The sequence below is a fragment of the Ascidia mentula genome, chromosome 6 (genome assembly GCF_947561715.1).
Source record: "Ascidia mentula chromosome 6, kaAscMent1.1, whole genome shotgun sequence".
NCBI classification, from domain to species: Eukaryota; Metazoa; Chordata; class Ascidiacea; order Phlebobranchia; family Ascidiidae; genus Ascidia; species Ascidia mentula.
The window spans coordinates 6,577,242-6,604,753 of NC_138571.1; the positions used below are offsets into that span (position 1 = coordinate 6,577,242).

Sequence of the window (27,512 nt, forward strand, 5' to 3'; positions counted from 1 at the left end):
GTTTTACAAGGTTTAGAAGGGGTTGAATTATGGGGCAGTTGTGGAAAAGATGTGAAAAAGTTTCGGATGGGTAAGTGCATAGGTAACAGTGGGGATTTTTGTCGAGTGGAAGAAAGGTTTGTTGGCATTTGAGGGGGAGAATTTTGTAGGTGAGGCGGTAATTGAATGTTTTTAGATAATTGGGGAAAATAGGGTTATGAATTTGGGTCCAGTCCGTCAGGTTATGGGGGTTTGGGGAGGTATTTGTCAATCTGGTGTAAAGGGGTTTTAATTTAGGGCAAAGGAGTTCCTGTTCTGTGGGGTTTATGGAGGTTATTAAAGTGTATAGGTACTGACAGTGAGGGGAGGGTGTTGCTGCGTGAGGTAGAAAATTTCGTGTCCGGAGGTCGAATAATTGAGAAATTTGGAGTCCAAGGTTATATTCAAAAATGGAAAGTTGCGGTGTAGTTGGGGTGTCAAGGATACGATGTTTATAATATTTTTTGAAGGAAGAGAGTAATAAAAGGTCGGAATAGAGGGGGATGTTGGCCGCGCCGTAACCGCCAAGGTCACGGTGGGCTGCCAGAGTGTTGATGGGCAAGGTAGGGTTGTTTGGGCCTACGACAAAGTTCACCACGATGCCGTCGACCCATTCGCGTTGCCGGGATGATAGGGGGTAGGTGTTGGCCATATAAGAGATTTTGGGGAGGAGCATTGTTTTGGAAAGGATGCATTTCGAATCGAAAGTTAGAAAGGGGTTGCTTATAGAGTTGGCGCGGGTTTGTAAAGCGGAAATTTTTGTGTGCCATGCCGTTGTTATAGCTGAGGGTGCGCCGATGGGTGTTTTTAAAGGATTTATTGAGTTAAGGTTCCAATTAATATGATTCAAAAGTGCTTCGTCGGTAGGAGGTTGGAGGATGGCAATTGCTTCGGTTTTGGTTGGGTTTAGTTTAAGACCAGATAATTTACTAAATTTATCAATTAATGCCAGGGATTGGATGAGGGATTGCCGATGCGCCACCACTAGGGTGACGTCATCGGCGTAAGCAATTGCCTTGGGTGTATTTCGGTATGGCACAGGGGTAGACATGATAGCGGGGGTGTTTTGGATGGCAACGAGAAGTGGGTCTAAAGCGATCAGAAAGAGGGTCAGACTAAGGGGATCACCTTGTCTGACGCCTCTCCTGACCGGAAACTCCATCGTGGCAAAACCATTGACGTAGGCCCGGGAATTGGCGGAAGAATGAAGAGCAGAGAGGTAGTTAGAAAAGAGAGGGGGAAAGTGTCTGAGATTGAGTTGTAGAAGAAGCCATGGGAAGGAAATGGAGTCGAAAGCTTTTTGGAAATCAAGAGAAATAAAGAAAGTGTCCGAATTTATTGAAGAGGCGTGATGGTAAAGGTCGCGAAGGAGGGAAGTGGCGTCAGATGTTGAATTACCGGGTGTAGCGAATTGATGGGGGAAAGAATTGAGGCGATGAAGGGTTTGATGCGGAGGTTTAGGATCTTGTGGAGTATTTTGAGGTCTGTATTGAGGAGAGAGATGGGTCTGTAGTTGTTTAAGAGGGTCGGGTCGTTCTTTTTATGAATGAGTGTGAGGTGTCCGAGGTTGTATTCCGAGGGGGTATATGCGTTGAGATAGGCGTAGTTGAGGGCTTGGGTTAAGTCGGCCCCGATGAAGTCCCAGCAGAGCGAGTAGAACTCGATGCTGAGACCATCGGGACCGGGGGTTCTGCCAGAGAGGATGAGGGGGAGTGTGTTTTTGACTTCTTGTTGGGTGATAGGGTTTGAGAGTGTGTCACGGAGTTGGTCGGGGATGGTTTTTAAGGGGTGTTTAAGGAATTTATTATTAGGGTGCGGAAGAGGTAATTGTTGATCGGAATAAAGGGAAGAGAAGAATTGTCTAGTGTGGGATAAAAGTTCCTTAGGGGTTGAGAGGGGAAGTCCATGGGGGTCTTGTAATTCGAGAATTGGGGGATGTTTGCGGGTAGGGAGGAGCTGAGTGTACAGGGATTTGTCGGCAATGTTTTTGTATTGTGGGTCGGAGGAAAGTGATTTGATGAGGGAAGAGCGGGATTTGGAGAGGTAAGTGTTGTTAAGGGACTTCTTAAGGGACTGGAAATGAGCTAGGTTTTGTGGGGTGGGATTGTCGTTGACTATTTTCCTGGAGTTTTCAAATTGTTGCTGGAGGTGTTGGGATTCGTGGCGGTACTGTTGGGCAAGTTTGGAGTGGGATTGTAGCAGGGTCTTGAAAGGGTAAGCCAGTATTCCATGGGGTTGGGGTGAAAGGGAGCCAGAGTTTGCCAGAGGGGGTAATATAGTGATAAATCCTGTTGGAAAAGGGGGTCAGTAAACGTGGCGGTATTATTTTTCCAGGAGCCTTTGCCTCTTGGGGGAGAAGAAATAAGGTTAATGGTTAAAGTGACGAGGTCGTGGTCGGAGAAGGGGCAAGGAGTGAAGAGATGTTGCTTAGGGATCAATGGGGGGGGCAATGTAAATTCTATCTATGCGGGATTGGGTGCCGGGGGCGCGTCGAGAATATTGGCAAAGGGAGGGATGGAGGGTACGGAAGGAATCTTTAAGGTCAAAGGTGGATAATAATTTAACTAAAGGGGGGCTAGGTCTGCGTGTTTGGAGGGGAGGGTATTTATCAAGGGCTGGGTTTAGGACACAATTAAAATCACCGGCAAGAATTAAAGGGTGGGTGGAGGTTAAGTACGGGTAAAGGGAATCAAAAAAGTTATTGTTATTGTTATGGTTTTTCTTGCCGGAGGGGGCGTAAATATTTACCAGGTGAAAGGTGTGGGTGAGGGTTGAGATGTCGGCAGCAATAATGCTACCGGCAGAATCAGAAACGGAATTGAAGATTTGAAGTGTGGAGGAGTTTAGAAGAACTGCGACACCTCCTCGGGCATAGCCCTTCAGAGGTGCCGAATTTAAGAGGACGGGGCCGGAAGTCCATTCAGACTTCCAGAGGGATTCGGTTTGGGGAGTAGAGTGAGTTTCTTGTAAGCAGTAAAGGTCAAAGTTCAAAGAGGAAAGGTATTGAAACAGGGCCCTCCTCTTGGGTGCCTGGCCTAGGCCGTTAACATTAAGAGTGCCTATTCGCAAATACGACGCCATTGTATACATAAAAAATAAACAAGCAGGTGGTGGGTGATAATGGTGGTTTTACAAAAACGTTGCATTAAAATCATCGGGAATTGTGGCTTTGCAACTGCACACAACCTTCTCCCCGGGCAAAAGGTTATAACATACACCGCAAGTGCAGCTAATGAGAAGGCGTTGGCACCGTTTATTGGTACAACGAGACGGGCTAAGGTAGGCTTCTTCCGGAGCCCAATTCCCACAGCGACATTTTAAATGTGCTGTGTCGCATAAACATTTAATGTGCTCGCCAGAATATGCGGTGTGGCAGCATGACGTCTTCTTCTTGGGCGAAGGTGTTGAACTGTTCTTGCGTTTGCGGGATCTCACTGTGTTGAAACCTTCGTCGTCCCGCTTCATTGGTTTGGGGGTTGATGACGCCATTGGTTGCGTCACTGGGACGGGAGCGTCAGTGGAAACCATTTGTGTTGTAGCGGTTTCAGCCAACACGGGCTGCAGGATACTGCGACGTACCGCCTCTGGTGTCTTGTTGGTGTCGCCGACATTGGTCGTTGGGGCGCTAGAGGGTGCTTGCGCCTCTGAAGACTTGTTGTTGTTGGGCGTTGTTGCGGTGTCAGCCAATTCGGGCTGCTGCATACTGTGGTGTACCGCCTCTGGTGTCTTCTTGTTAAATCCCAAATTACGCGTTGCGGCGCTAGAGGGTGTGAGCGCCTCTGTAGACTTCGCGCCGCTTCCCGTGACGTCAGCTCTCACGGTTGGCGGCACATCTTCAGTGGCAACAGCTGCCACGCCTTGCTGGTTCACAGGTGTGACGTCGGATGTCACACCTGGAGTTGTAACGGTTTTATCTACCGTTTCTGGAGCCTTCTCAACTTGCGTCGGGACGGCCTTATCAGCCGCCTCTGGCGCCTTCTCGTCGAGCGTTGCGACGAGCGCACCTGCGACCGCCACCGCCGACTCGCTCTCATCTTCTCCTTGCTTGTTTTTCGCGCCTGCATCTTTCGTTGCGGCTGCAGCCGCTTTTCGCTCTTCTGCAACTTGGGCACTCGCGTTTAGCATGGCCCATTTCGTGACAAAAATCACACTTCTTGGGCTGACCTTCGTAAGTAACCTCGATCATTTTTTTGCCCAGACGCAGGCGCTCGGGAATATGGTTTTGGGCCAAAATTGAGCTCTTCATTATAATGACGCGCTTGCCACAATAGACGCTTTCGTCGTCATAGACTTTCCACCCTTTCTTGACCGGGGCGTACTTCGACATAAAGTTTAAGATTGCCGACATTTTAATACGCGGGTGAACTTTGGACAGAAACACCCGGATCTCATCATCACAGTGCGCATTGGCATAGACTGCCTTGCCACTGGCTCTGATAGTGGCAGCAAGCTCTTTGGCCTTTTCTGCAGAGGCGCAGTTAAATACAACTTTTCCGTTCGGGTAGGGGATAACGCCCTCCAAAGCCCGAATGCTCACTTTAAGCTGCTTCAAGAGTTTGTACAGCTCTTGCTTCTTAAGCCCAGGGTTGAATCGGGCCTCAACATCAAGGTTAGGGTCTGTGTCGAATGGATCGACCGCTGGCACATTTCCGGCCGAAACAACAGGCCGGGAAGCTAACGCTTGCGCGTAATTCATAATTTTTAATGCTTTTTGTGCGTCTCCAACAAAATCGCACGGGCTGGCCACTGGCAGCTTACCTCTCCTATCAAACAAATAGCAGCCCTTACAAGGGCTGGGCTGGCTTTGCGCAGTGGCCTCAGATAGTCTACAACAGATCATTAACCAGAAAAACTAAGACGAAAACTTGTAAGACTGGCCGAATTCACTGCTTTATATAGACTCAAAAAATTTCCAATATAGCAACTCAGGTGTGATGCTTACTGTGTTCAAATAGAACACCGTGACAGCGCCCCCGACCGTGACAGCTGACGTCACAAGAAGCGGCGTGAAGTCTTCAGAGGCGCCACTCTCTAGCGCCCCAACGCCCGTTAAAGGAAAAACAGACAAGACACCAGAGGCGGTACATCGACGCATCCCGCAGCCCGAGTTGGCTAATACCGCTACTACGCGTCACAACAACAACAAGTCTGCAGAGGCGCTATCACCCTCTAGCGCCGCAACGGTCACCGGTGTTCGAGATAGCAAGACACCAGAGGCGGTACATCAACGCATCCCGCAGCCCGAGTTGGCTAATACCGCTACTACGCGTCACAACAACAACCAGTCTGCAGAGGCGCTATCACCCTCTAGCGCCGCAACGGTCACCGGTGTTCGAGATAGCAAGACACCAGAGGCGGTACATCACCGTATCCCGCGGCCCGAGTTGGCCGATACCGCTACAACCCCAACGCACCAATCATTACCTGCGGCCACATCCACACCGAAACCGGTCATGCGGGACGACGAGCAATTCACCGAAGTACGTTCGCGCAAAAGGAAGCAGAGCGAATCACCACCGATTCCGAAGAAAACGGCATGTTGCCATACCGCGTACACAGGCAAGAATATTGTATGCTTATGCGGAACCCTACATTTAAAATGCCGCTGCGGCAATTGGGCTCCGGACGAGGCCTATACAAGCCCATCCCGCTGCACGAACAGAAAATGCCAACGGCTTTTGATAAGTTGCAACTGCCGCGCCACTTATAATCTATTGCCCGGGGAACAAATCCTATGTTGTTGTGAAACGGTCATACCGAATGATTTCAACATCACCTGCCTTTAGAATGACCCAAATTAAGACCACGTGACTTTGTTTATGTTTTGTTTTCGTTTAAAGTCACAATGGTGCCTACATCCTATTTACGTATATGTACGTTAAACGTTAACGGCTTAGGCCAGGCAACCAAGAGAAGGGCCCTGTTTCGGTACCTTTCCTCTTTGAACTTTGACCCTTTTTTGCCTCCAAGAAACTCACTCTACCCCCCATACCGAATCCCTGTGGAAGTTCGAATGGTCTTCCGGTCCCATCCTCTTAAACTCGGCACCTCTAAAAGGCTCTGCCTGGGGGGGTGTCGCAGTTCTTCGGAATTCCTCCAATCTCCAAATCCTTAATTCCGTTTCTGACTCTGAACGTCGCATTATTGCGGCCGACATATCAACCCTGACCCACACCTTTCACTTGGTTAATATATACGCACCTTCCGGCACAAAAAATTACATATTCAACAACAAATTCTTCGACTCCCTCTTCCCGTATATCTCCTCTTCCCACCCCATAGTATTCGCCGGTGATTTCAATTGTGTAGTAGACCCCGCCCTGGACAGACACCCCCCAACAGCCAACCGCCAACCAAGTCACTCACTCATTAAATTAATAGCCACTTTCGACCTACAAGACACCTTTCGAATTCTCTACCCAACCCTCCGTCAATACTCACGTCGCGCCCTAGGGACCCAGTCACGCATCGATAGATTATACACATCAAGGCAATTAATTCCTAAACATCATTCCTTTTCGCCTTGCCCCTTTTCCGACCACGACGCAGTGCTAACAACTCTAAACCTCATTTCCGCACCCCCAAGAGGCCGTGGATCCTGGAAAAATAATGTAAATACCCTCCATGACCCTCAGTTTTCCCAAAATCTTAGACAAATCTACCCTTTATGGCAAACCTTGGCTCCCCTTCACTCCAACCCCCTGGACTATTGGCTAACACTAAAATTTAAATTTAAACAGATCACACAAACCCATTCAAAACTCCTGGCCCAACAATCACGCAAAGAAACCCAAACCCTACAGCAACAATTGGAAACCTACCGCCAAACCCTCAACGACGACCCATCACCCGATAATTTTGATAAATTCCAATCCGCTAAAAAATCCCTTAAGGAACTCTACATCTCAAAATCCCGCACATCTATCCTCCGATCCCTTTCTTCTGACCCTCAATTTAAAAATATAGCTGATAAAACCCTTTATTCTAAGTTAATCCCCACCCGCCGCCACGCCCCCATACTCGAACTCCAGGATAACCACGGTCTCCCTCGATCCACTCCTAAGGAACTCCTCTCACATACCCGACATTTTTTCGAAACCCTCTACGCGGACCAACAACTACCAGCACCCGGCCCTGATAACGATTTCATCAGAATTCCTCCCAAACCTATCCCGGAACAGCACCTCGAAGCACTTTCGCGCCCCATCACACAACAGGAAATTAAACAAACCCTTTCCCTCTTTCCCACTGGCAAAACCCCCGGCCCGACGGTCTCAGCATCGAGTTTTACTCGCACTACTGGGACCTGATCGGGGCCGACCTAACCGACGCGCTTAATTTTTCATATACTTTAATTCATATACTCCATCAGAATTCAACCTCGGACATTTGACCCTTATTCATAAAAAAAACGATCCCACCCTGTTAAATAATTACCGCCCTATTTCTTTGTTAAACACAGACCTAAAAATCCTACACCAACTCCTGAACCTCCTCTTGAAACCCTTTATACCCGACATTCTCTCAAGTAATCAATTCGCTATCCCCGGCTCCTCAACCTCCAACGCAACTCTACTCTTACGCGATCTCCACCACCACGCATCCTCCATCAATTCGGACACCTTCTTCGTTTCCATAGATTTTCAAAAATCTTTCGACTCAGTTTTATTTTCATGGCTACTTCTCCAGTTACATCTCAAACGCTTTCCCACTTGCTTTACTAATTACCTTTCTGCACTTCACTCTAGCGCCAACTCCCGGGCCTTCGTAAACGGCTTTGCCACAATGGACTTTCCCATCAGGAGAGGAGTCAGACAAGGTGACCCCCTTAGTCTGAACCTCTTCCTGGTTGCCCTAGATCCGCTTCTCGTTGCCCTTCAAAATAATTCTTCTATCGACTCAACCCCAGTGCCATGCCGCAACACACCCAAGGCAATCGCTTACGCCGATGACGTCACCCTAGTGGTGGCGCATCGGCACTCCCTCACCAAAGCCCTCGGCCTCATTGATTATTTTGGTAAATTTTCTGGATTAAAACTAAACCCCACCAAAACCGAAGCGATTGCCATCCTTCGACCCCGCCATGACGACCCAACCTTATCTCAGATAAAATGGAACCCTAAATCTATAACACCGTTAAATACCCCAATAGGCGCACCATCGGACATTACCGCGGCATGGCACAAGGCAGTCACCTCTTTGCAATCCCGCGCCAAATCTATCAGCTGCCCGTTTCTCACTTTTGACTCTAAATGCATCCTCACTAAGACTATACTTTTACCCCAAATTTCATACCTCGCTAAAACTTACCCCCTACCAACCCTGCAACGAGAACGGATCGACGGCATTGTGGTAAAGTTCGTCGTCGGCCCAAACAATCCAACCTTGCCAATTAACATCCTGGCAGCCCGTCGTGACCATGGCGGTTACGGCGCGGCAAACATTCCCCTCTACGCTGACCTATCACTTCTCTATCCTATCAAACAATATTATAACCACCGCCTTTTAGAAACCCCGACAACCGCACAGCTTTCATTCATAGAATACAACCTTGGCCTCTCCCTCAGCAAACTTTTCCACCTACGAACCAGAAACTTTCTCCCGCACGCAATCACACCCTCTCCCCACTACAAATTCCTGTTAGAACTTTATAAAACCTTGAACCTCACAGAAGCCGAGCTGATGTCATGCAAAACAAAACCCCTATACCTCCGTATTGTTGACAACGCTACGACACCTCACCAATTCAACGACTGGGTCCAAATTCACCACCCGATATTCCCGAATTATTTAAAATCCTTTAATTACCGGCTTACCCCTAAAATTTTACCGCTAAACTGTCAAAAATCCTACCTCCCCCTGGACCAACAACCTCACTGTTATTTATGCAATTACCCCTTTGAAACTTTTACTCATCTATTCCACGATTGTCCTTCCATTCAGCCTCTTCTCTCCTTGATTCGCAACGCCTTTCAAACTTTATCTGATCTAAACACCTGTCCTTTTGACACACCTTTACTCATCGCCTTCCCAACACTTCATAATACAACACCTTACACGAAAACATTAGGAGCACTTTTAAACACCTCACTAACACACACTATCTGGAAAACACGAAACAGAATCAAACATGACACACGACCCATCAATGACATACCCAGGCACTTGATAACATCCTGCAAAACCTCTTTACGCTTAAAACTATCCATACAGCGAAATAGGGACAACCCCTTTCTCGAGGAGGTCCTGGCCGACGTTGTGAACAACCTTTACCAGACAAATACCGACACCCAATAATAGCGCCCACTCGCGGATGGTTAAAAATAATGTACGAGACCATCTACGGCAATTGCCGAAATAACTGCAAACGCCCCACAATAAATAACTGCAAAACGCCCCCCGTCTGTGATTGTGTTATCATCCGCACTTGTTGTTTACCGCTCGTCATTAAAAAAAAAAAAAAAAAATTACATGACAGACTAACCACTAGGGGTCGGTATATTTCCCCCGAACGTCTTTATTTTTTTTTGTGTTATAGTGTTGACCGTTTATTCTTGTTACTTTCGCTCGCCATATAATCGCGCCCACTCGTGGACGAAAACTCCCCGACGGACCAACCACTAGTCGTCGATATATTCCCAGTTTACAATTTTCTTTACAATTTTTGCCATTTTTTCACAAAACGTTAGCTCCCACTAACTGTTAACAATATAATGTGTAAACGACCACCAGATGGCACCTTTTGCCGACAATTCTCATCAGAGTTTGAATTTATATAGTGTGTTTTGTTTTATCGTTGTATCTTTCCTTGTTACCTCGTCCGATTTTCGTGGGGACAATCAGGTGCCCCGAATAAAATATTAACGGGCTCATACACAAATTCATATTATTGGCTCCACATTGCTTATCATATGATTATTGTGACACGGGGCCTGACGGCACTATTGGTTGAGCTTGCTTGGCCGTAGTGTCTCCACCTTGTTTGCTCCGTAAGGTTGCACCTAGTTTGGTGCCCAACGGATGACGGTGACTGTATATTCACCACAAAGTGGAAGTCTTTGCTTGGCCGTTTGGTCAGCAAAGTCGTCTGATAGTCACACCAGCTGCACTGATGAGACCTTTTAGGTCGAAACAGTGGCCATCTGTCTGCAGCTTATACACAAATTCATATTATTGGCTCCACATTGCTTATCATATGATTATTGTGACACGGGGCCTGACGGCACTATTGGTTGAGCTTGCTTGGCCGTAGTGTTTCCACCTTGTTTGCTCCGTAAGGTTGCACCTAGTTTGGTGCCCAACGGATGACGGTGACTGTATAGTCACCACAAAGTGGAAGACTTTGCTTGGCTGTTTGGTCAGCAAAGTCGTCTGATAGTCACACCAGCTGCACTGATGAGACCTTTTAGGTCGAAACAGTGGCCATCTGATAAGCAATGTGGAGCCAATAATATGAATTTGTGTATAAGCTGCAGACAGATGGCCACTGTTTCGACCTAAAAGGTCTCATCAGTGCAGCTGGTGTGACTATCAGACGACTTTGCTGACCAAACGGCCAAGCAAAGTCTTCCACTTTGTGGTGACTATACAGTCACCGTCATCCGTTGGGCACCAAACTAGGTGCAACCTTACGGAGCAAACAAGGTGGAAACACTACGGCCAAGCAAGCTCAACCAATAGTGCCGTCAGGCCCCGTGTCACAATAATCTGTCTGCGGCTTATACACAAATTCATATTATTGGCTCCACATTGCTTATCATATGATAATTGTGACACGGGGCCTGACGGCACTATTGGTTGAGCTTGCTTGGCCGTAGTGTTTCCACCTTGTTTGCTCCGTAAGGTTGCACCTAGTTTGGTGCCCAACGGATGACGGTGACTGTAGACCTTTTAGGTCGAAACAGTGGCCATCTGTCTGCAGCTTAAACACAAATTCATATTATTGACTCCACATTGCTTATCGCAAAAGTTGTTTAACAACATCTGTTATGTCATTGTTACAAAGGAAATGTACGTGCCAGTGCGTTTTCTTTAGGAAATATTATTGCATGGCGTTTTCCTACCCATATTCAAGCTCTGCAGCGACCCAGATTTCTTTAACAAGTACGTTAATTTGATGGTAAGCCACCATTGAACACTTTAATTGTAACAGTTTTTACAGCTCAATTATCACAAAATTTATTCTTGTAAGGAACACAATCACGGATTTACTCATAATTCTGAGAATGAAAAGACTGGCCCATATTGTTATTAACATTGTCATGTTTGAAAAACGTCCTTGCGTGTGGACGTAACAATAAAAATGTCTACGTGCATTTTGCTTTTAGTATTTGGAAAGCTTGCAGCCAAACCAGCGTAAACTCTTCAACCTTCCTTTAAGCGTGATTCTCCGCAACAACGACGCCCTGCAGATATTTATCGGTAAGTGGGCGTAAGGAATACTGTGAGGTTATGTTGCGGTTGGCGTACACGAGAATGTAATATGATGGCAAGGGATGGATTGTTAAGATGTCTTATCACTGTCCTAATCTCAAAATCCAATGTTTCGTAAGTGTGTGATAACAAATAGAAGCTGCCAAAGACGGCGATATGTTATATTAAATGTCAATAATTTCACGTAATGAAAACGCTTTTCCCTTCAAGTTATTACACAACCATTAAATCAAACCCGCATCGTGCGTTTCTGAAATAGATTCTTGCTGTGATTATATTTTATTATTAAACTAAATTGAGTAGTTAAAGAAAGGAAACCTTTATCTGAAAGAACTGACTACAATAGCGATACATATTGTTACGCGTTTAATATACGTTTTCGTGTGCACGTAGTTCGCTTATATTTGGTAAACTGAGAATAATTCCAAAGTTTTCACTCAAAACTAACCTCACAATGTAACGTAACACCACCAGTTGGATTTACAGTGCCTCAAACCAAGTTACTTCGATAAACGCAAAGTTATGATCCAATAAACATTATGAAATTGTAGTCAAACTAACAGAGTAAGAAAACCGAAACTTTCGAAACAAAGAAAAATGACAACTGAAAAAATTCACAAAAGTTTTGTCACGTGAAATGACAGCAAACTCGACACGAAATAATTGAAATTACACAAGATGCGTGGTTTGGAAGTTGTGTACCACTTTAAATTACATGTTTATTTCAAATTTCCCAGGAAGTTAATGTCAGAAAATTAGTCATGATAAACACAAATAAAGGGTGTCTTAAAATTTTCAAGCAATTAGGTTGGGAAAATTATTTGATTTATTGACACATAATATTGGATGTAACGTTCTATGCACGGTTTAGTGCCCAACGTCACATGTGACGGAATTCCCGTAGAAAAACTGCGACTCAATCTTCCTTCAGTATTGGACAAAGGTTTGATTGAGTTTTCTTTAATAAAGGCGGGCACTTAGCACGGTTTCAGAACAAAAAAGTTCGTGTCCAAAACATTATTCAAAAACAACCTTTAAACGCTCCCCAACTATTGGAGAATCAGTACTAGTTTCACATAAGTTCAACACCGTCACAGTAGTGTACCACCTACACACAATACATATATCCCATTTACACGTGTTGTCAAAGTAATTAAAAGCTGTGAAACACAACTCACCATTGCATTGACGCAATTATCAAGTTCTTACTCACAGAAACTCTACTGCTTGCAGTAATCATAACTTGTAAATTATGTGAAAGAAAGTCAATACGTGGGTGCAAAATACTTGGAGTTAATTAATCCAAATAGAAACGACAAAACTAGTATTCTGTTGATCATATTCCCTAAAGTAGACGTTTACCTAACCTCCAACTGGGTTCATCATCAGTACTATAATGAGCTACACGCAGCAAAGCGTCGAGGTAGACAAGGGACTGAGCAGGCAGAAGGAAACACAACAACACCAAGCAACATGCCGGAGGCGAGTCACGTGTGACCATCGCCGTCAAAATTGGTCGGCCAAGTATTGCACTTGGCGCCAGCAGTTTGTGTGGTAACAGTCCTTTGCCGAAAACACTCCTGGGGGCATATTCGGCGCTGCACGTTGCAGCAGTAGATGGTGGAACGTCAACGGAACCAGGGGACGGGAGTTGAGGATTGCCTCAATCTCCACCATCAGAGATTTGTGCTTCACATCGGATATAGTTTCATGCAATTTTGTTTTCACTTTTAATTCCACTTATTTGGTTCTTCGCGCAATATGCGCTCGGCTCCAACGAAGTTAGTGCCGTTATCACCAGAGATCTGGTCTAGCCGTCCGCGACGACCAATGAAACGTCGTAGAGCTCCAATCAACGAATCCGTCGACAATGAAGGGTCCGACGTAGCATTCCGGCAAGACCAACTTCATCATGCTGCTGCATAACCATCAGGTCAGTAACCCGATGGTCGTACGGAAGAATAATCGGATCCTTCACATCAAGTCGATTATTGCAAGTCTCTCACCAACCCTCATGACTCCATTGACAAGAATGGGATTAAGTTTTCCTAGAGCAATTGTTTTTCAATAGGCGAACTGTTTTGCTCTTTGCCCTTGACATCGCGGCGATGACGTATGGGAAACTGCGTCCCTGCACATATTTTACAATCTCGAGCTCAGCATCTTTAAGTTCGGCTACGACCAGCCGCCCAGTTGGAACTTCGTATTTTGCAGGAAACCTCTTTGACATCTATTATCTTTGCAGCCACCCGACAACCTTTTTTGGACGATTCCATGATGGGTATCTGACAATTTGTCGATCGGTTGGGGATGAGCCAGCAATCAAACAAACCGCTTGAGTTTCTTTCTTCACTTGAAGAAACTCGATTGGCAATCAAGGCCATGTATACCCTTTTCCTTCAATAATCATAACTTGTAAAAGAAAATCAACACGTTTTGTCAGAGAATAGACAATATTTGCCGTATTGTTACGACACACTATTCTTTTAGAATTTACCAAGCTTATTTAAGGTGTAGACAAAAAGCTCAATCAGTGCTATATAAGATGCAACACTGTGTGAACATGTTCAAACTAAAATCTCAGAATTCCGTAGCATATTCTGTGAGAGAATCTTCACATTTTAGACACATTCGGTGCGTATTGAGATAAAAGTTTGTTGTAGTTTTTTTGAGGAATGATTATGCTTAACCAACTAAAATGCTATGGATGGTCATAAAATCCTCTTTGTCTATGATTTCCTCAGTTTTTTACAAATTCTAACAATAACAACTGCAAAAAAACTCACGAAGGAAATCCAATGTAAGGAATAACAAAAATCAGTAGAAATACAACCTCGTATTTTTGTGTTCGGTTGTGGCATGATCAGAGCAATAGAGATACATTAGAAGGGTGGGTAATAGCTTGACTGCATATAAAGGAGGCTTAATTTAGGTCATGGAAGCTGGCGGAGTGAACTACGACAAGCAGAACCGAATCCGAATACATAAATTTAAAGAATTGCACGAGCAGTGAAAAGGGGAAGAGCGGATACATTCAAGGGTGCTTGGAGACAAAACAAAAAATCGCAACATTACGATGGAAAGATACGAGGAAAACTATCGAGAAGTTGCAATATGTGGAAGGCAGGAAATAAAACGCCAACCAAAATTTATGCACTTCCCCAACACTCAAGCTTTCCAAGTGTGTGCCAACCAAACTCTCTTGAACCACCAGCATCTCCGAATTGCATTCCAGTAACAGGAAGATCAGATTTGTTTGTTAAATAGCCTTCATCTGACGTCATGACATCGAAATTTATGTCACAGTTGCAATTTTTGTTGTTGTCAATACAAGATGCTGAAAACATACATTATGAGAAATATATTCATGAAACCTAATTCCTTTTCTGTTCACCTGTTTCCCCACACGCACAGTAGTTATCTCTGTCGCTTCCACCCCAGTTACGTTTTACAGTTCCATCTCTTGAAATCCATGCACCGTACAGAGTATTTCCACTGTGCAAAACGCTACCCTGGCACCGATACTAAACAAAATATGAGATGTTTCACAACAAACTCTACCCTAAATTGCATTAAATAGAAATGGAAATTTAGCCGTAGGTCACATAATTTACTTTGATAAATTGTCTGCATTCTTGAGAAGCCTCAATCAACCCAATGATTTGTTTCATGGAGATATGGTAAGTTACATCTCTCTTGTAACATCTAGGATCCTCGCAATTTCCAACAGAAGTTTCGTTTTCGCTATCATGACCAATCAGTGTTTTCACTATTGTTCGATCTTCAATCTCAAAAACTTAAATGGAATTTTCGCTTTAAAAATTTAGTTGGTAATTTTTGAGCCAAAAGACAATCTTGTTAACAACTTGTCTATCTTGCCTTAAATTACATGTTTATCATTTTATTTTAGTACGCCCAGTTCATACCTTGGCAATATACTTTAAAGGGCCTATCCAGTGGCCAAATACTATAATAACCAGAAGTGTTTGTAGCTTCATCGCAAGTTTGTGGAGGTTCATACACTGAAATTACAGTCAGATGTAAAATGTTATATCAGGTATGCCCGAAAACAAACTAATCAAACCTAGTTGACTAAGTTCGTCCACTTTTTCTCGTAGTGCAAGTAATTCTGATACAGGACTTTCTCCCTTTTCACCTTTTATTTCCATGTCACCCTGAAAATTGTTGATTTTCGTCATCACTTAGTATGACGTCAGTCAAGTAGAACAAGATTACCTTGGGGCCTTTTGGTCCTGTTGAACCCATTGGACCACGTTTTCCTGGCGGCCCAGCTGGCCTACACGGAGAAGGTCCGAAGGGTCGAACGTGATGTTGTGTTGGAAGTTGATCTCCCCCGAAATATTGTATAATGGTTGTTCCCTTGCAGTTCTTACTGGTAGTTACCTGCGGTCTTACTGCCTGCACAAATATTACCGCAAAAAAATATAATCCGAACATGTTTCCTAATCCTCTCTCTGTTTGATTAAAAATTGTTAAAAGTATGGTTTTTTAAGGACACATATTGGTATTTCTATGAAAATAAATTTCGGTGGCGGGAAATACCCACCGTGTAACCTCTGTCACAATGGAAAGTGTACGTCACAGATCAAACCAGTGATGCACTTGGGTCAATTTTACAGTTGACATGCGTGTGCTGTTGTCATGGCGAATTTTGCGGTGTTAATCAGGTAGTTACTTGGTGGTGGGTTCTGCTGAAAATTATGTCCTTGCTCTGTACAGTCTGATTCAGAAGCAAACTATATTTTTTTGACTTTGAAGAATAATAGGTCCGTACGTAAGTCACAGACGGTGGATGGGAAACAAGCAGAACAGTCGCCAGATGCATGGCAGCAGAGGGCCTTGAGAACAGGAATTCTCCAATTTAAATACCCATATAGATCAGACCTATTTTGCAAATCGTAATTAAAGTTAACTATTTTATTGTACAATTAAATTTTTTCTTGAAATTCCCTGGGCAATTCAAATTTTTACGTCTTCATGAAATGTTTAACTGGCATGATTCTATTTAGTTTTCGTTTTAATTTTGGACACTTACACTGTGGCGAGCGAACATCTTTTTTTTCAGTATTATGAGATGGCTTGGGTCGAATTACCGCTGAGTCGAAAAAACACAAAACAAAAAATTTTACATACATCTGACACAATTAAACTTTCCGCTGTGGTTTTTGCCCTCAAAGTGTGTTTTGCCATTGCATCGGCCATAAGAGTTGTTATTAGCATTCCATGTATTAGGCATTTACCATTACTCCTGCAATGCACAGAACCTTACCCATTCGATAATGCAATTTGCAGGCCAGTTTACTTTAACGTATGTCAACAACTAATAAATCACCAGTGATTTCCTGAACATTGCCACAGAATGTTTAGATCAAATACTTCTTTTGTTTGAATACATCACATATTAAATGCCCGCATAAGACGTCTTTCAGCCAATCACAATTTTCGAAAATGTCTAAAGGTGACTGTTTTTTCAAGTATCAAGTCTTAATGAAACGTGTTATGCATCACTGACATGTATTATTAATCTCAAGGAGTTTGCCAGAATACATTATTAACGGAAAATCTGTTGTCCATGTTGTATTTGAATGTTCATTTCACCGTCTAACTGCCAGCTGGCCATGAATTCGTTTTCAAACCACCTTTTCGTGAATAGTCACGACTCTACACGCGTGATGCATAAATCCGGAAACTTTTATGATACACGGCTGCAAGAGCGTACCTCTACAATAAACACAATAAAACAAAAAAAATATTTTAGGATTTTCGTCATGACACACTGTAACCTTACGACTGTGCATTGGAGTAGCTTTACTGATCCAAAATGCAGTTGCACCTTTCACGTATGCGAAGACTCAATGGGTCAGCAGATATCCAGCTATTGATATCTGCAACTTCCAGTTTTGTTGCAATGAAAGAAGTTTACTTCAATAAGAAATTGCTTTGCGCATTTCAATTCAATGACGCTTTCAGCTAGCTTGAATGTTCCATGCAATGTATTTACCAGACAGAACCTAAGCGTTATTAAAAACAAAATAGGAACATTTTGATGAGCGTCTCTTAAAAATCTATTGATGAGAGCTGTAGTTTTCCGTACAAAACAAAATGCCTGTGTGCAAATAAAAACTAAATTTACCTACGTTTTAGAGCTCGTGAATAATGAATGCAATAACAACACTGACACAAACATATTCTTACCTACACACAACTCACAAATGTTTACAGGGCCTATAGTTGTGTGGTGATAGAAAGTATTAGTTTGTACGACGGCCGTTAACTTGTTAATTCATCGTACTATCGTGATTTTTTATTGCTTACCATCAGATTGAACAGCCTTTCTGAACATTTATCATACTTTAAATGCAGCAAGACTGCCACTTGCCACACGCTCAAAGCTAACCTGAAAAAAGGCCAATCCAATTAAAACAGGCCTGATTTTTGGGAAAAAAAAGGACTCTGATTGGTGAAATGGGTTTTATGTTTCCATCGATGCTCATTTGTTTTAAACGCCCTATAACAAAATACAGAGGAAAGTATTCTAACTAAATTCCAACGATACAGAATCACAAAATCTGTTATTTAAACGTGTTTGTACAACGCATGACATGTGGGAGAAACAAGGAATAAAACCACAACACTTTCTTCACAATTTCAAGAGCTAACAAGAGATAAGCCATACTTTTTCACTGTGTAAGAAGCATCAACAAACAGTTCACAATTACATTCTTTTAAATTTTTGGCATAATATTTGGGCATGAAACCCAAATATTTCTCGTAGTACGTTATTTAGAATCAGGCTCTTCCCCAACACTCAAGCTTTCCAAGTGTGTGCCAACCAAATTCTCCACGGTCCCCAGTATCTCCGAAATGCAATCCAGTAACAGGAAGATCATCCTTGTTTGTCAAATAACCTTCATCTGACGTCGTTATGTCGTTTGAGTTTTGGTCGCAGTTGCACTTGTAATCGGTGTCAATACAAGATGCTGAAACATACATTGTGAGTAATTTGTTCACGAAACCGAACCTTACGTATATCTGATCACCTGTTTCTCCACACGCACAGTAGTTATCTCTTTCACTTCCACCCCAGTTACGTTTCAAAGTTCCATTTCTTGAAATCCATGCGCCAGTGTTAAAGCGCTTTAGGAAACTCCCTGTGCATCGATACTAAATAAAAAAAATAAAACCAAACAGTGTAATATCATAGTGTAAAAAACCTCCCTTACACTTGTACTACAAATAATGTAAGATGTTTTCGAATACAAACAACACAAATTCAGCATAATTTAACATCCTACGATATGTTATCTGTGTGTTTTTTTATATTTTTATGTAAACAAGAAACGATACGTTTCACTTACACAATGACATATAACCCTGTTTGACAATTATAACAATTACTTTTATAAATTGTCTGCAATGTTGAGAAACGTTGATCAATCCAATTATTTGCTGCAAAGGAATATTGTATGTTACATCTCTCTTGTAGCAAAAAGAAGGATCGCAGCTTCCAGTAGATATTTCATTTTCACTGTCGTGATCGACTTGAGTCGCTACGACATTTCCTCCTTGGATTTGTTGAACTGGAAACAAAGTTATTGTTAGGCAGTTTGGTTGTTTGATGTCAAACAATTCGTAATAGTGCGAATACCATAATACAGCAAATGAATTGTATTTAATTACCGTTAAATACAAATTGCAAACAGTTTAACGATTACAATTAACTTCAAACGTTGCCGTTAACATTGGGTAGGGAAGTCAGTGTCGTCACAACAGATAAATATTTCCGCAGCAAGCATAAAATGTTTTACTTGCATTTAAACAGTAAAAATAGCAGGGCATCCTGTGTCGCATTTGCAACAAAACAGTTACTTTGCCGTTTTAATAATTAGCAAAAACAACACTGTGTGGGGTTATTACACTGTAACATCGAAACAGTTTATACTTTCGCAGTGAACTTTAAAGGGTCTATCCAAAGGCCAAAGAGAAAAATATCCTGATGTGTTTGTAGCTTCATCACAAGTCCGAGGTGGGTTAAAACCTGCAATTAACATATATCTAAATTATGAACATTACTGATATTTTTCACATTCAAATTTATCTAACGTCGTTTGCTCAGTTCATCTACTGCTTTTTGCAGTTGAATAATTTCGGTCATCGGTCTCTCTCCCTTCTGCCCTTTTCTTCCTATTTCACCCTTTAAAAAAATTCCATTTTTCATCTTGTGTTTGATGATCTCGTCATCAGAAAATACTTGCCTTTCGGCCTGCGGGACCTTCCGGGCCCCGAGGACCACGTTTCCCTGGTGGTCCAGCTGGTCCACGCGGAGAAGGTCCGACTGGTTGAACGTGATGTTGTGTTGGAAGTTGATCGCCCCCGAAATATTGTATAATGGTTGTCCCCTTGCAGTTGTCAGTTGCTGTTTCTTGGGTTGTAACTGTTTGCACAAATACCATCAAGCATAAATACAATCCAAACATTTTTTGGTTCCAGTCAGTTCCAGTATAACAAACTCATAAATAACCTTTAAAATAAATATCATTTTATTTTACTTTATTGTTTGTTTAATCACATCAAATCATCAGAAATCCATGCTGTTTGTTACGAACTGAAACGTTCAGTGACAAAGTCTCAAAATATTACATGCTGAATAAAAACTGTTGTGCAACATTTTGAGCTTGAACACTTCAGGAGTTCTACCACTGATTGTTCCTTTGCAGTTGTGAATGCATCTATTTACGCAGGCACTTAAGTTCATATCCGAATGATTTGTCCGTATGTTTTCTTTAATACATGCTTGGGGTAATAATATTTATAATATTAAAATATAACATTTGCTCTTCATCTACTACTTCTATTTCGGGTTCCATAAAATGTGCTGACTGAGTTAATATTTTAGCGACAGTTGACTGCAACTGAATGTCCCATTAACGTTATTGCCATATTGTTATCATCTACTTGGAAGACGCAATTATTTGTTGTACTTGCAGATCCTTCTTTCAAAACGATGGATGTACGAAGGTCAAGACAGATACTGTATGATGCGTCGTTTTAGGATATTTCCCTATGGATTTGTTGAAGTCTCAAGAGTTTTCAAGGCTGTTGACTACATTTAATGACAAAATGTGGGCTTATAAGTTGGCAAAAGTGATCCATATGAAAATTGTTACCAGTCTCCGATATCTGCCCAACCAGCATTCAAGGGTTGTAAATGTAACAAAAGTTTGGAAAGCATTCACAGAAACTGGATTTTTTTTATTTAAATCTACACATTCTTTTTTAATTTTGCGTGATACATTATGCTTCTTAGATTAGTGCTTCACTACCAATTTACGGTGGACCTCGAAACTCTGTCTCTAAACCAGCAACAGTCACCAGCTGTTTGGTTGGAGATGTGGCGTCACTCTAGGGCTAGATGCTTTGTCGAACAATGAAGGGTTTCTTGAGTAGAAGAAAGCTTCGGAAATGTTTCTACATATTTCTAACAAAAATTGTATTCCAGAAAAGGAATGTGGTTTAAATATTATTCAAAATTTTCTTTTGCCCGGGTCTAAATTTAATTACAATGATATTACAGTTACTTTTAGAGTTTTTTGAAGCACTCACATAACCGACTTAGGATCTAGAATGAGTGTCACAATTATTTTTAACTCAATTTCTCTCGATCATTATTTTGCTCGCCATTCCGATCGAAAAAGGCGCTGGATTGTCTAGGGAATGCTGTGTTGCGAGGTTATTTAATTAGACGGTAATATGTTGAACGAAACGTTGAATTCATCTTGACTCACAGTTATTTTTACACTGTTAAAAAAATTTACTGGAAAAACTCCTGGCAGCAATTTTACGGACCAGTCCGTAACTTTTACGGTAAAAGACCGTTTGCGTTACTGCAAAAAGACACGTTACAATTACTGACACCGTCACTGTAAATAAATTACTAAAGACCAGTAAATTCTACTGTGTTATAACGTAACGCCTACAGCATTTTTTCAGTATTTAAATTATAACAAAACCACAAAATTTTCATGTGATACGTCGTTTTATTGAACGAAAACTGCTCAGTTTAATTCTCAGGCGTTCATCAATTTTGCTAATTTCAGTATTTTGGGATTTACCCCAGCATATCTCATTTTCTTCGAACCTTTTGAACCAGGGTCATTTATTCCTTCAATGAATCTGCAAAAAGGACTCAAAGATTGAACACAATGCAGAAATAAACATGTTGTGTGTGTTTATTTGCAAATAAACACTGAACAAAGGTAAATAAAAGTACAAGCATGATAAATGTAGTAGCCAGTATTTATTATGGTACCCACCTCTGGATAAATTCCAAAGTGCTTTCAGCTGCTTTTGGATAGCTGATGTTGTAAATGTAGAAATGGCAGAAGAAACTGGCAACTGCCAACAAGAAGTTGTTTGTGGAGTGGATAACAACCTTATCCACAGCCACCATCACTTTTTCACACATTGCTGGAGAGTCACCTAAAGAGAGAACAAAATTGTAAACAGAACAAAACAAACCACAAAGCAAAATGAAACTACTTTCTGACATTTTCCAAAGTAAAACTTACCAAACACAATCAAAAAAGGTGTAGGTGGTATTTCTTCCAAAATATTTTCTAACATGAAATCATCCTGCACACAGAAGTTAACTTTAGTTAAGAAAAAGTTTCCAATTTTCTTTGCAAGCACACCTTGTAGCACATTATGACAGATTCCTTTTTTTCCTTAAAGTAGGCTGCCAACAAAGACAGCACCTCCATGGACTGGGCTTCTTTGCTGCCCAGTTGAGAACATTGCAGTTTTATGGACCCAATTAATTCACAAATTGATGGAGATTTAACTTTTTTCAAACATCTAAACAGCAAGGGTTAAAAAGCATGTTAACCTTCAAAATGAAAAAAAAATACTATTTATACCTGTATATCTGCATTGATCCTTTGAAAAGCTTCATTGGTAAAGTTGCTTGTGTGTTTGGTCTTCCCATCAAAGTATCATAGTGGTCAAATATGACTAGTGGTTCATGGAGAAATGGCCATTCTTTTAAAACATTTGTGATACTTGTTCCTGTGTTAATGATCTCCCGTTGTTGAGAGAATGTCAATCGCATAACTTTTAAAGCCTCATCCTTGTCAGGATGTGCCTTTGAAAATTCTTTCATAAGCCATGTTTTTGTTGAGTTGCTATCACAATCGTGTACCTTGAATTGATTTTCCAATTATATTTTGCTTGCGAAGCTGATTTTCCCATCGGTAATACAGTTGGTTGGTTAATGTGTTATGGCCATTGCCAATGCAAACATCTCCAATGACATCTTTAAATGAAGAGGGGTATTTTTTCACAATTTGAAATGCAATTCTCTCTAAATTTTTCCTTCCTGGCCTTTGTGTAATCTAAAACATTAGGTGTTTTAAACATGGTTGTTCAAACTACTTTACCATGTTAATGAACATTATTACTGCCCAATTAATTTTGCTTACTTTCATAACATCATCGATGCAAGCATGTATAAGTTCTCTAGTTTGGTTATGGTTGGGAATTTCTTTGTTTTCCAAAATACTCATAAGAAGAGGTGAGCATTTTTTCCAAGGCACTTTAAAGTCATACACCCACTGCCAATCATCACAGCTTCCTTCTGATGAGCATGGTTCGGTAGAAGTTTCTGAACATGTTTCTGAAAAAAGTTTTAGTAAATTAATTTTCATGTATGTATATATACAGCCAACAACAATCAAACTCACCCAGATTATTTCCAGCTTTAATTAATTTTCTGGCCTGAACAATATTAAATTGGCCAAGCAAGTCTGCCAGTTCAACATGTTCAAAATCCTGCAATTTTAGCACACCAAGATTTTCCAAAAACGTAGAACATTTTTCAAGCAAAGTGGCATCTTTGCCAAGTTCAGGAAGTATCTTCAGTAAAGTTGCATTCATCGTTTTTTTTTTAATTTGCACTTAACTCTTCCAAAAATTAAAGAACAGTTTGCTTTAACACAAAGAGCTTTTGCCCATCAATGTGGTAAACGTAAAAAGGAAACTTGCAAGCAAGGTTTTCAAATGCGACACATTCCACACAACAAGGTTTTGCGATTAAATGATGTACACCATACTGGGGATAAAAGTTAGAACAATATTTTCGAACAACATACATCACTTTACTTTCAAAAATAAACATAGCAAGTATGCAGCCAACATACAAATTTAAATCATGTTTTGACATAATCACATACATGCCAATTTCAAACAAAATATTTTCAACTTTCACTGATTTACCCAATGTGCAATGTAAAATATTATATCCACCCAACTTTATATTATTTACAATTTCAGAGGAAAACGTAACATTTCTATTAATTATCTCAACATTTGAGTCAAAATAGCCAGTCTCAAGCAGGCATGACTGCAACAATTGGTGACTGTGTGCCAAAGAATAACATACGTTGATGAAATTTTTGGAATGACGGATTACATTTTTAAAATAAGAGTGTTTACTTTCGAATCGCAATGTGGATGTATAACAAATTGGGCCAAATTGCAAAATAGTCCAAGGGTAATGTTGTAAGTAATGATGCTTGGGGCGTAAAGGCACTTTGGGAAAAAAATGTGTTCTGTATTCCAAATATTCAGATATTAAAGAATCTAAATGGCATAGGGCATTTACATCTAAATGACAAGACACAATTATCTGAACAATAGAACGCAAGCACATAACAAGTTTCCAAATTGCATTCTCTGTGTCAACAATTTTATCAAAAATCAGTAGGGGAAACATTCTTAGCATACACCAGTTTTGTGATGCATTTCCTATCAAACGTTTGCCGACAGAAGATAATTTTACTGGTTTTGAAAGGGCATCCAGGGCGTTGAATTTAAACGACTGTATTCTGCCATTTAAAAAATCCAAAGTAAACCATTTATGTTTTACAAAATATGCAATGTAAAGCATTAGGTCATACTGTACAACACCTTCAAAAACATCATGAGCTGTACATGGGGGCAAACCAGGGGAAGCAACATGAAAATACTGCATGTCATTCAAAATGCTTCCCTTCAATCCGTTACTATTTTCCATGTGCAAATTGTCATATATTGATTTAGTGTAAATTGTTTTTGTACATGCATGGTCTGTGGAAAACTCTGTACGAGTTATGGTACAATATCTACAAAAATAGGTGGAGGAACTAAAGTTTGTTGTAAAACCACCAAGCCAGTGACTTCCTAGATTGTCACCACATACACATAACAGGCTGCCACGCACATTAAACCCAACACCAACATCAATACCAGTGGTCTCCAAAGTTTTTAAGTCATCAAGCAATGGTTTAAATAACATGCTTTTGTTTTCCTCATTAACATTGGCCTCTTTGCACAATAAAACCAATTGAAAACAATCTATTTTTGATCGGTTACATGGATACAAATTCTGCAGGGTATAATACACAGCCAAAATCTTGTGCTTTCGTTTGGCGGAACCCAAAGGATTGACAATTTCAAATGCATCTTGGTATAAAATGATTTTTAGTGAATATCTGTCATTTTGAAAAAGTGGATTTGACTGAAATATTTTTCCATCTGAAAAGTCATGAAAACCTTCAAAGTGTACCAAGGGGTTCAAAAATTGTTGCTTAACTTTTTCATCCTTAAAAAATGTTTTCAAAGTGTCCAGAACTGATATATATTGAAATTTGAAATTTGCTGAGTGCCCCAAATTTAGTTCAATTGGAGGAACATAATTAAACTTCTGCAAAAACTGTTGTTCTCTTAGATAAGATGAGCCAAAATTGGCAGAATCCAAAAAACTGTTCAGCGAATCCTGCTTTTTGAGATCATCTAGTATTTTGCTAGATATATCAGTACAAACATTTTCATCTTTCAAAATGGACTCAAGCTGAAAATATATCTGAGAAGTGTACTTTGATAGCAACTGTTTCCAATACACAATTATTTTATCAACAGTTTGAATTGGTACCAAATATTTATATTGAAGCATAAAATGAAACAGCAAAACATCTTTTTCCCAGTCTTTGTTAATCTGCGATGTAACACTTCTTTGCTCTTCAGTTTCTAACGGAGTACAATTAACCTCCTCAGTTAAAGTTTCCTGATCTGTTTCGTGTGCCTTTTTCTGCAGTCCGTCGTGGCAACGAGAAAAATGAGACGAAAACGAGGACACAACTGAATAAGTTTTGTTGCAACTTTCCACGGGGCATTTCATTTCAAATCCTTGACGGATGTGGTTTTTGTAATCTTTCATTTTCTCCTCCCACGTGTTAAACATTTTTTTGCAAAATTGCAAATCACAGGCCAAGGAGACCATTCTTACCCTACACTAAATAGCAGAACGAAATCTTAACCCAAACAAACATTATTAATTTGTAATTATTCAATTAATGCTACTTGCTCTATCGCTACAATACATAATCTATAGCAACTAAAAACATGTTGCACGCGAATGATGCAACTCTCGGCTTCGCCACGAGGCAACTTGCGCATGCGTAGTAGCCGTTATAGACTAACTCGTTATAGCGAAGAAGGCAGCAGAACTTTATTATATCAGACGGTTAAGAAACTTAACAAACAATATATAATATTACGTAGTTTGTCACAAGCTGAATGGGATAATTTACGTAACATGCCATTTGGCACGAAATATCACCTTTTAACAAGCCATATACATCCCATACATATATAGTTACATTGTTCTATCAGTTGTGAAAAGCAACTTACGGCATATTTACGGCATGTTTTCCGTAAACCAACATAATTATACGGAAATTTTCCGTAAATCTAGTTTACGTTCCCATGCCGTAAATACAAAACTGTTACGTTTCAAGTAAATATTACGAAAATTTTTAACAGTGTATGTTTCATAAAACTCAGCTGTCATATTGTCTATTCCATGTGAGCTTTCTTAATGTACGCATGTGATCATATATTATTGCCAACACTTGATCATGTATTAATTTCTGCACGTTTTTCCGCAAGAAAGATAATCACATTTGTTATTTCTGCGAACATGCATAAAAACCTGCAATAATCGACCTGAGATCAAATGGAGTTTTACATCTGCTTTTGATGGTGAAGTAACTCTGTTTCAAAACCCTGTTGTTAAACTTTCGTCAATGTAACTTTTGAAAGTTTGAATGCTTCAGCATGTTTGTAACAAATAAACCTATTGTAAATAAATGTGGTATTACAATATAAGTTGCAAAACAATACTTTTGTAACTGAACAAGCTATGAAAACTTCTATGAAAAGAAGTTACCTTATTTGTCTGGCAAATCCAAAAGTAAGTGAAAAAAAATCACATAAACGTGAACTAAAAACACGTTACACTTGCAGTTGGAAGTATACCTTAACGAATTTAAATTGCATCGGTTTCATAGGGGCAGTCTGGATGGTTCAGCAGGTATACAGCTGTTAAAAACTGGATTCTACAACTTCCCGTTCAGTTCTAATGAAAGAAATTTACTTTGGTTATTGCCAGTACAATCTGATGACTCATTTAGTTACGGAAAGGAAAACAAAAGCAAATTGGCACAACCACAAATAATTGCATAGACAATAAGGTAAATAGTAACACTTGACATACCCTTTGCCGCATTATGTTATCGTATTAACATTCTATTTTCTTTTCTATTGTGCCACAGTTAAAAGCAGCAAAACTATTAAAAGTTGGCTTGTGATCACTGTTGGAACGGTAAACGTCTATATGTCTCACTAGACGGATTTAAATACTTGGTTTAACCTTCATGTAAATCACGACAGACGTTGAAAGACTTCTGGTCAAAATTTACAGCATTTTGATTTAAAGCGGAACAAGCCATCGACGCATGATACGGTTCGGTTATAACACGCACGATCGCTACAAGTGGTTATTTCTGCCTCACAACAAATAACCTCTGTCCTAAGCAACATGTTTTGAAAAACTTGTGGTTCTTTCCTTGTGCCATTTTACATGGTTGTGACGCCGTCTACGACCATGAACTTTCATTGGAATGATTCAGCATTACTTTGTTGTGGCAGGTGTCTTTTCGTATCCA

At 40.9% G+C, this 27,512-nt stretch overlaps 2 protein-coding genes and 1 pseudogene across 2 annotated transcripts; all 3 read right to left on the reverse strand.

Moving 5' to 3' along the window:
- Positions 1-14,475: 14,475 nt before the first annotated feature.
- Positions 14,476-16,674, reverse strand: LOC145907046 (neurexin-4-like). The gene is made up of 6 exons (XM_082994486.1): positions 16,606-16,674; positions 15,688-15,870; positions 15,536-15,626; positions 15,066-15,247; positions 14,846-14,975; positions 14,476-14,788 (listed from the first exon to the last, which is right to left on the reverse strand). The coding sequence occupies exons 1-6, from the start codon at positions 16,672-16,674 to the stop codon at positions 14,601-14,603; spliced, it is 843 nt and encodes a 280-aa protein (XP_082850612.1). The 3' UTR covers positions 14,476-14,600.
- Positions 16,675-18,018: 1,344 nt separating this feature from the next.
- LOC145905688 (contactin-associated protein-like 4) lies at positions 18,019-20,229 on the reverse strand. Its single transcript, XM_082992956.1, has 6 exons — positions 19,728-20,229; positions 19,576-19,666; positions 19,415-19,510; positions 18,871-19,052; positions 18,513-18,636; positions 18,019-18,452 (listed from the first exon to the last, which is right to left on the reverse strand). Exons 1-6 carry the CDS (start codon positions 19,947-19,949, stop codon positions 18,262-18,264), a joined length of 906 nt encoding a protein of 301 aa, XP_082849082.1. The 5' UTR covers positions 19,950-20,229; the 3' UTR covers positions 18,019-18,261.
- A 1,310-nt stretch (positions 20,230-21,539) lies between these two features.
- Positions 21,540-23,403, reverse strand: LOC145907047 (uncharacterized; annotated as a pseudogene).
- Positions 23,404-27,512: the final 4,109 nt, after the last annotated feature.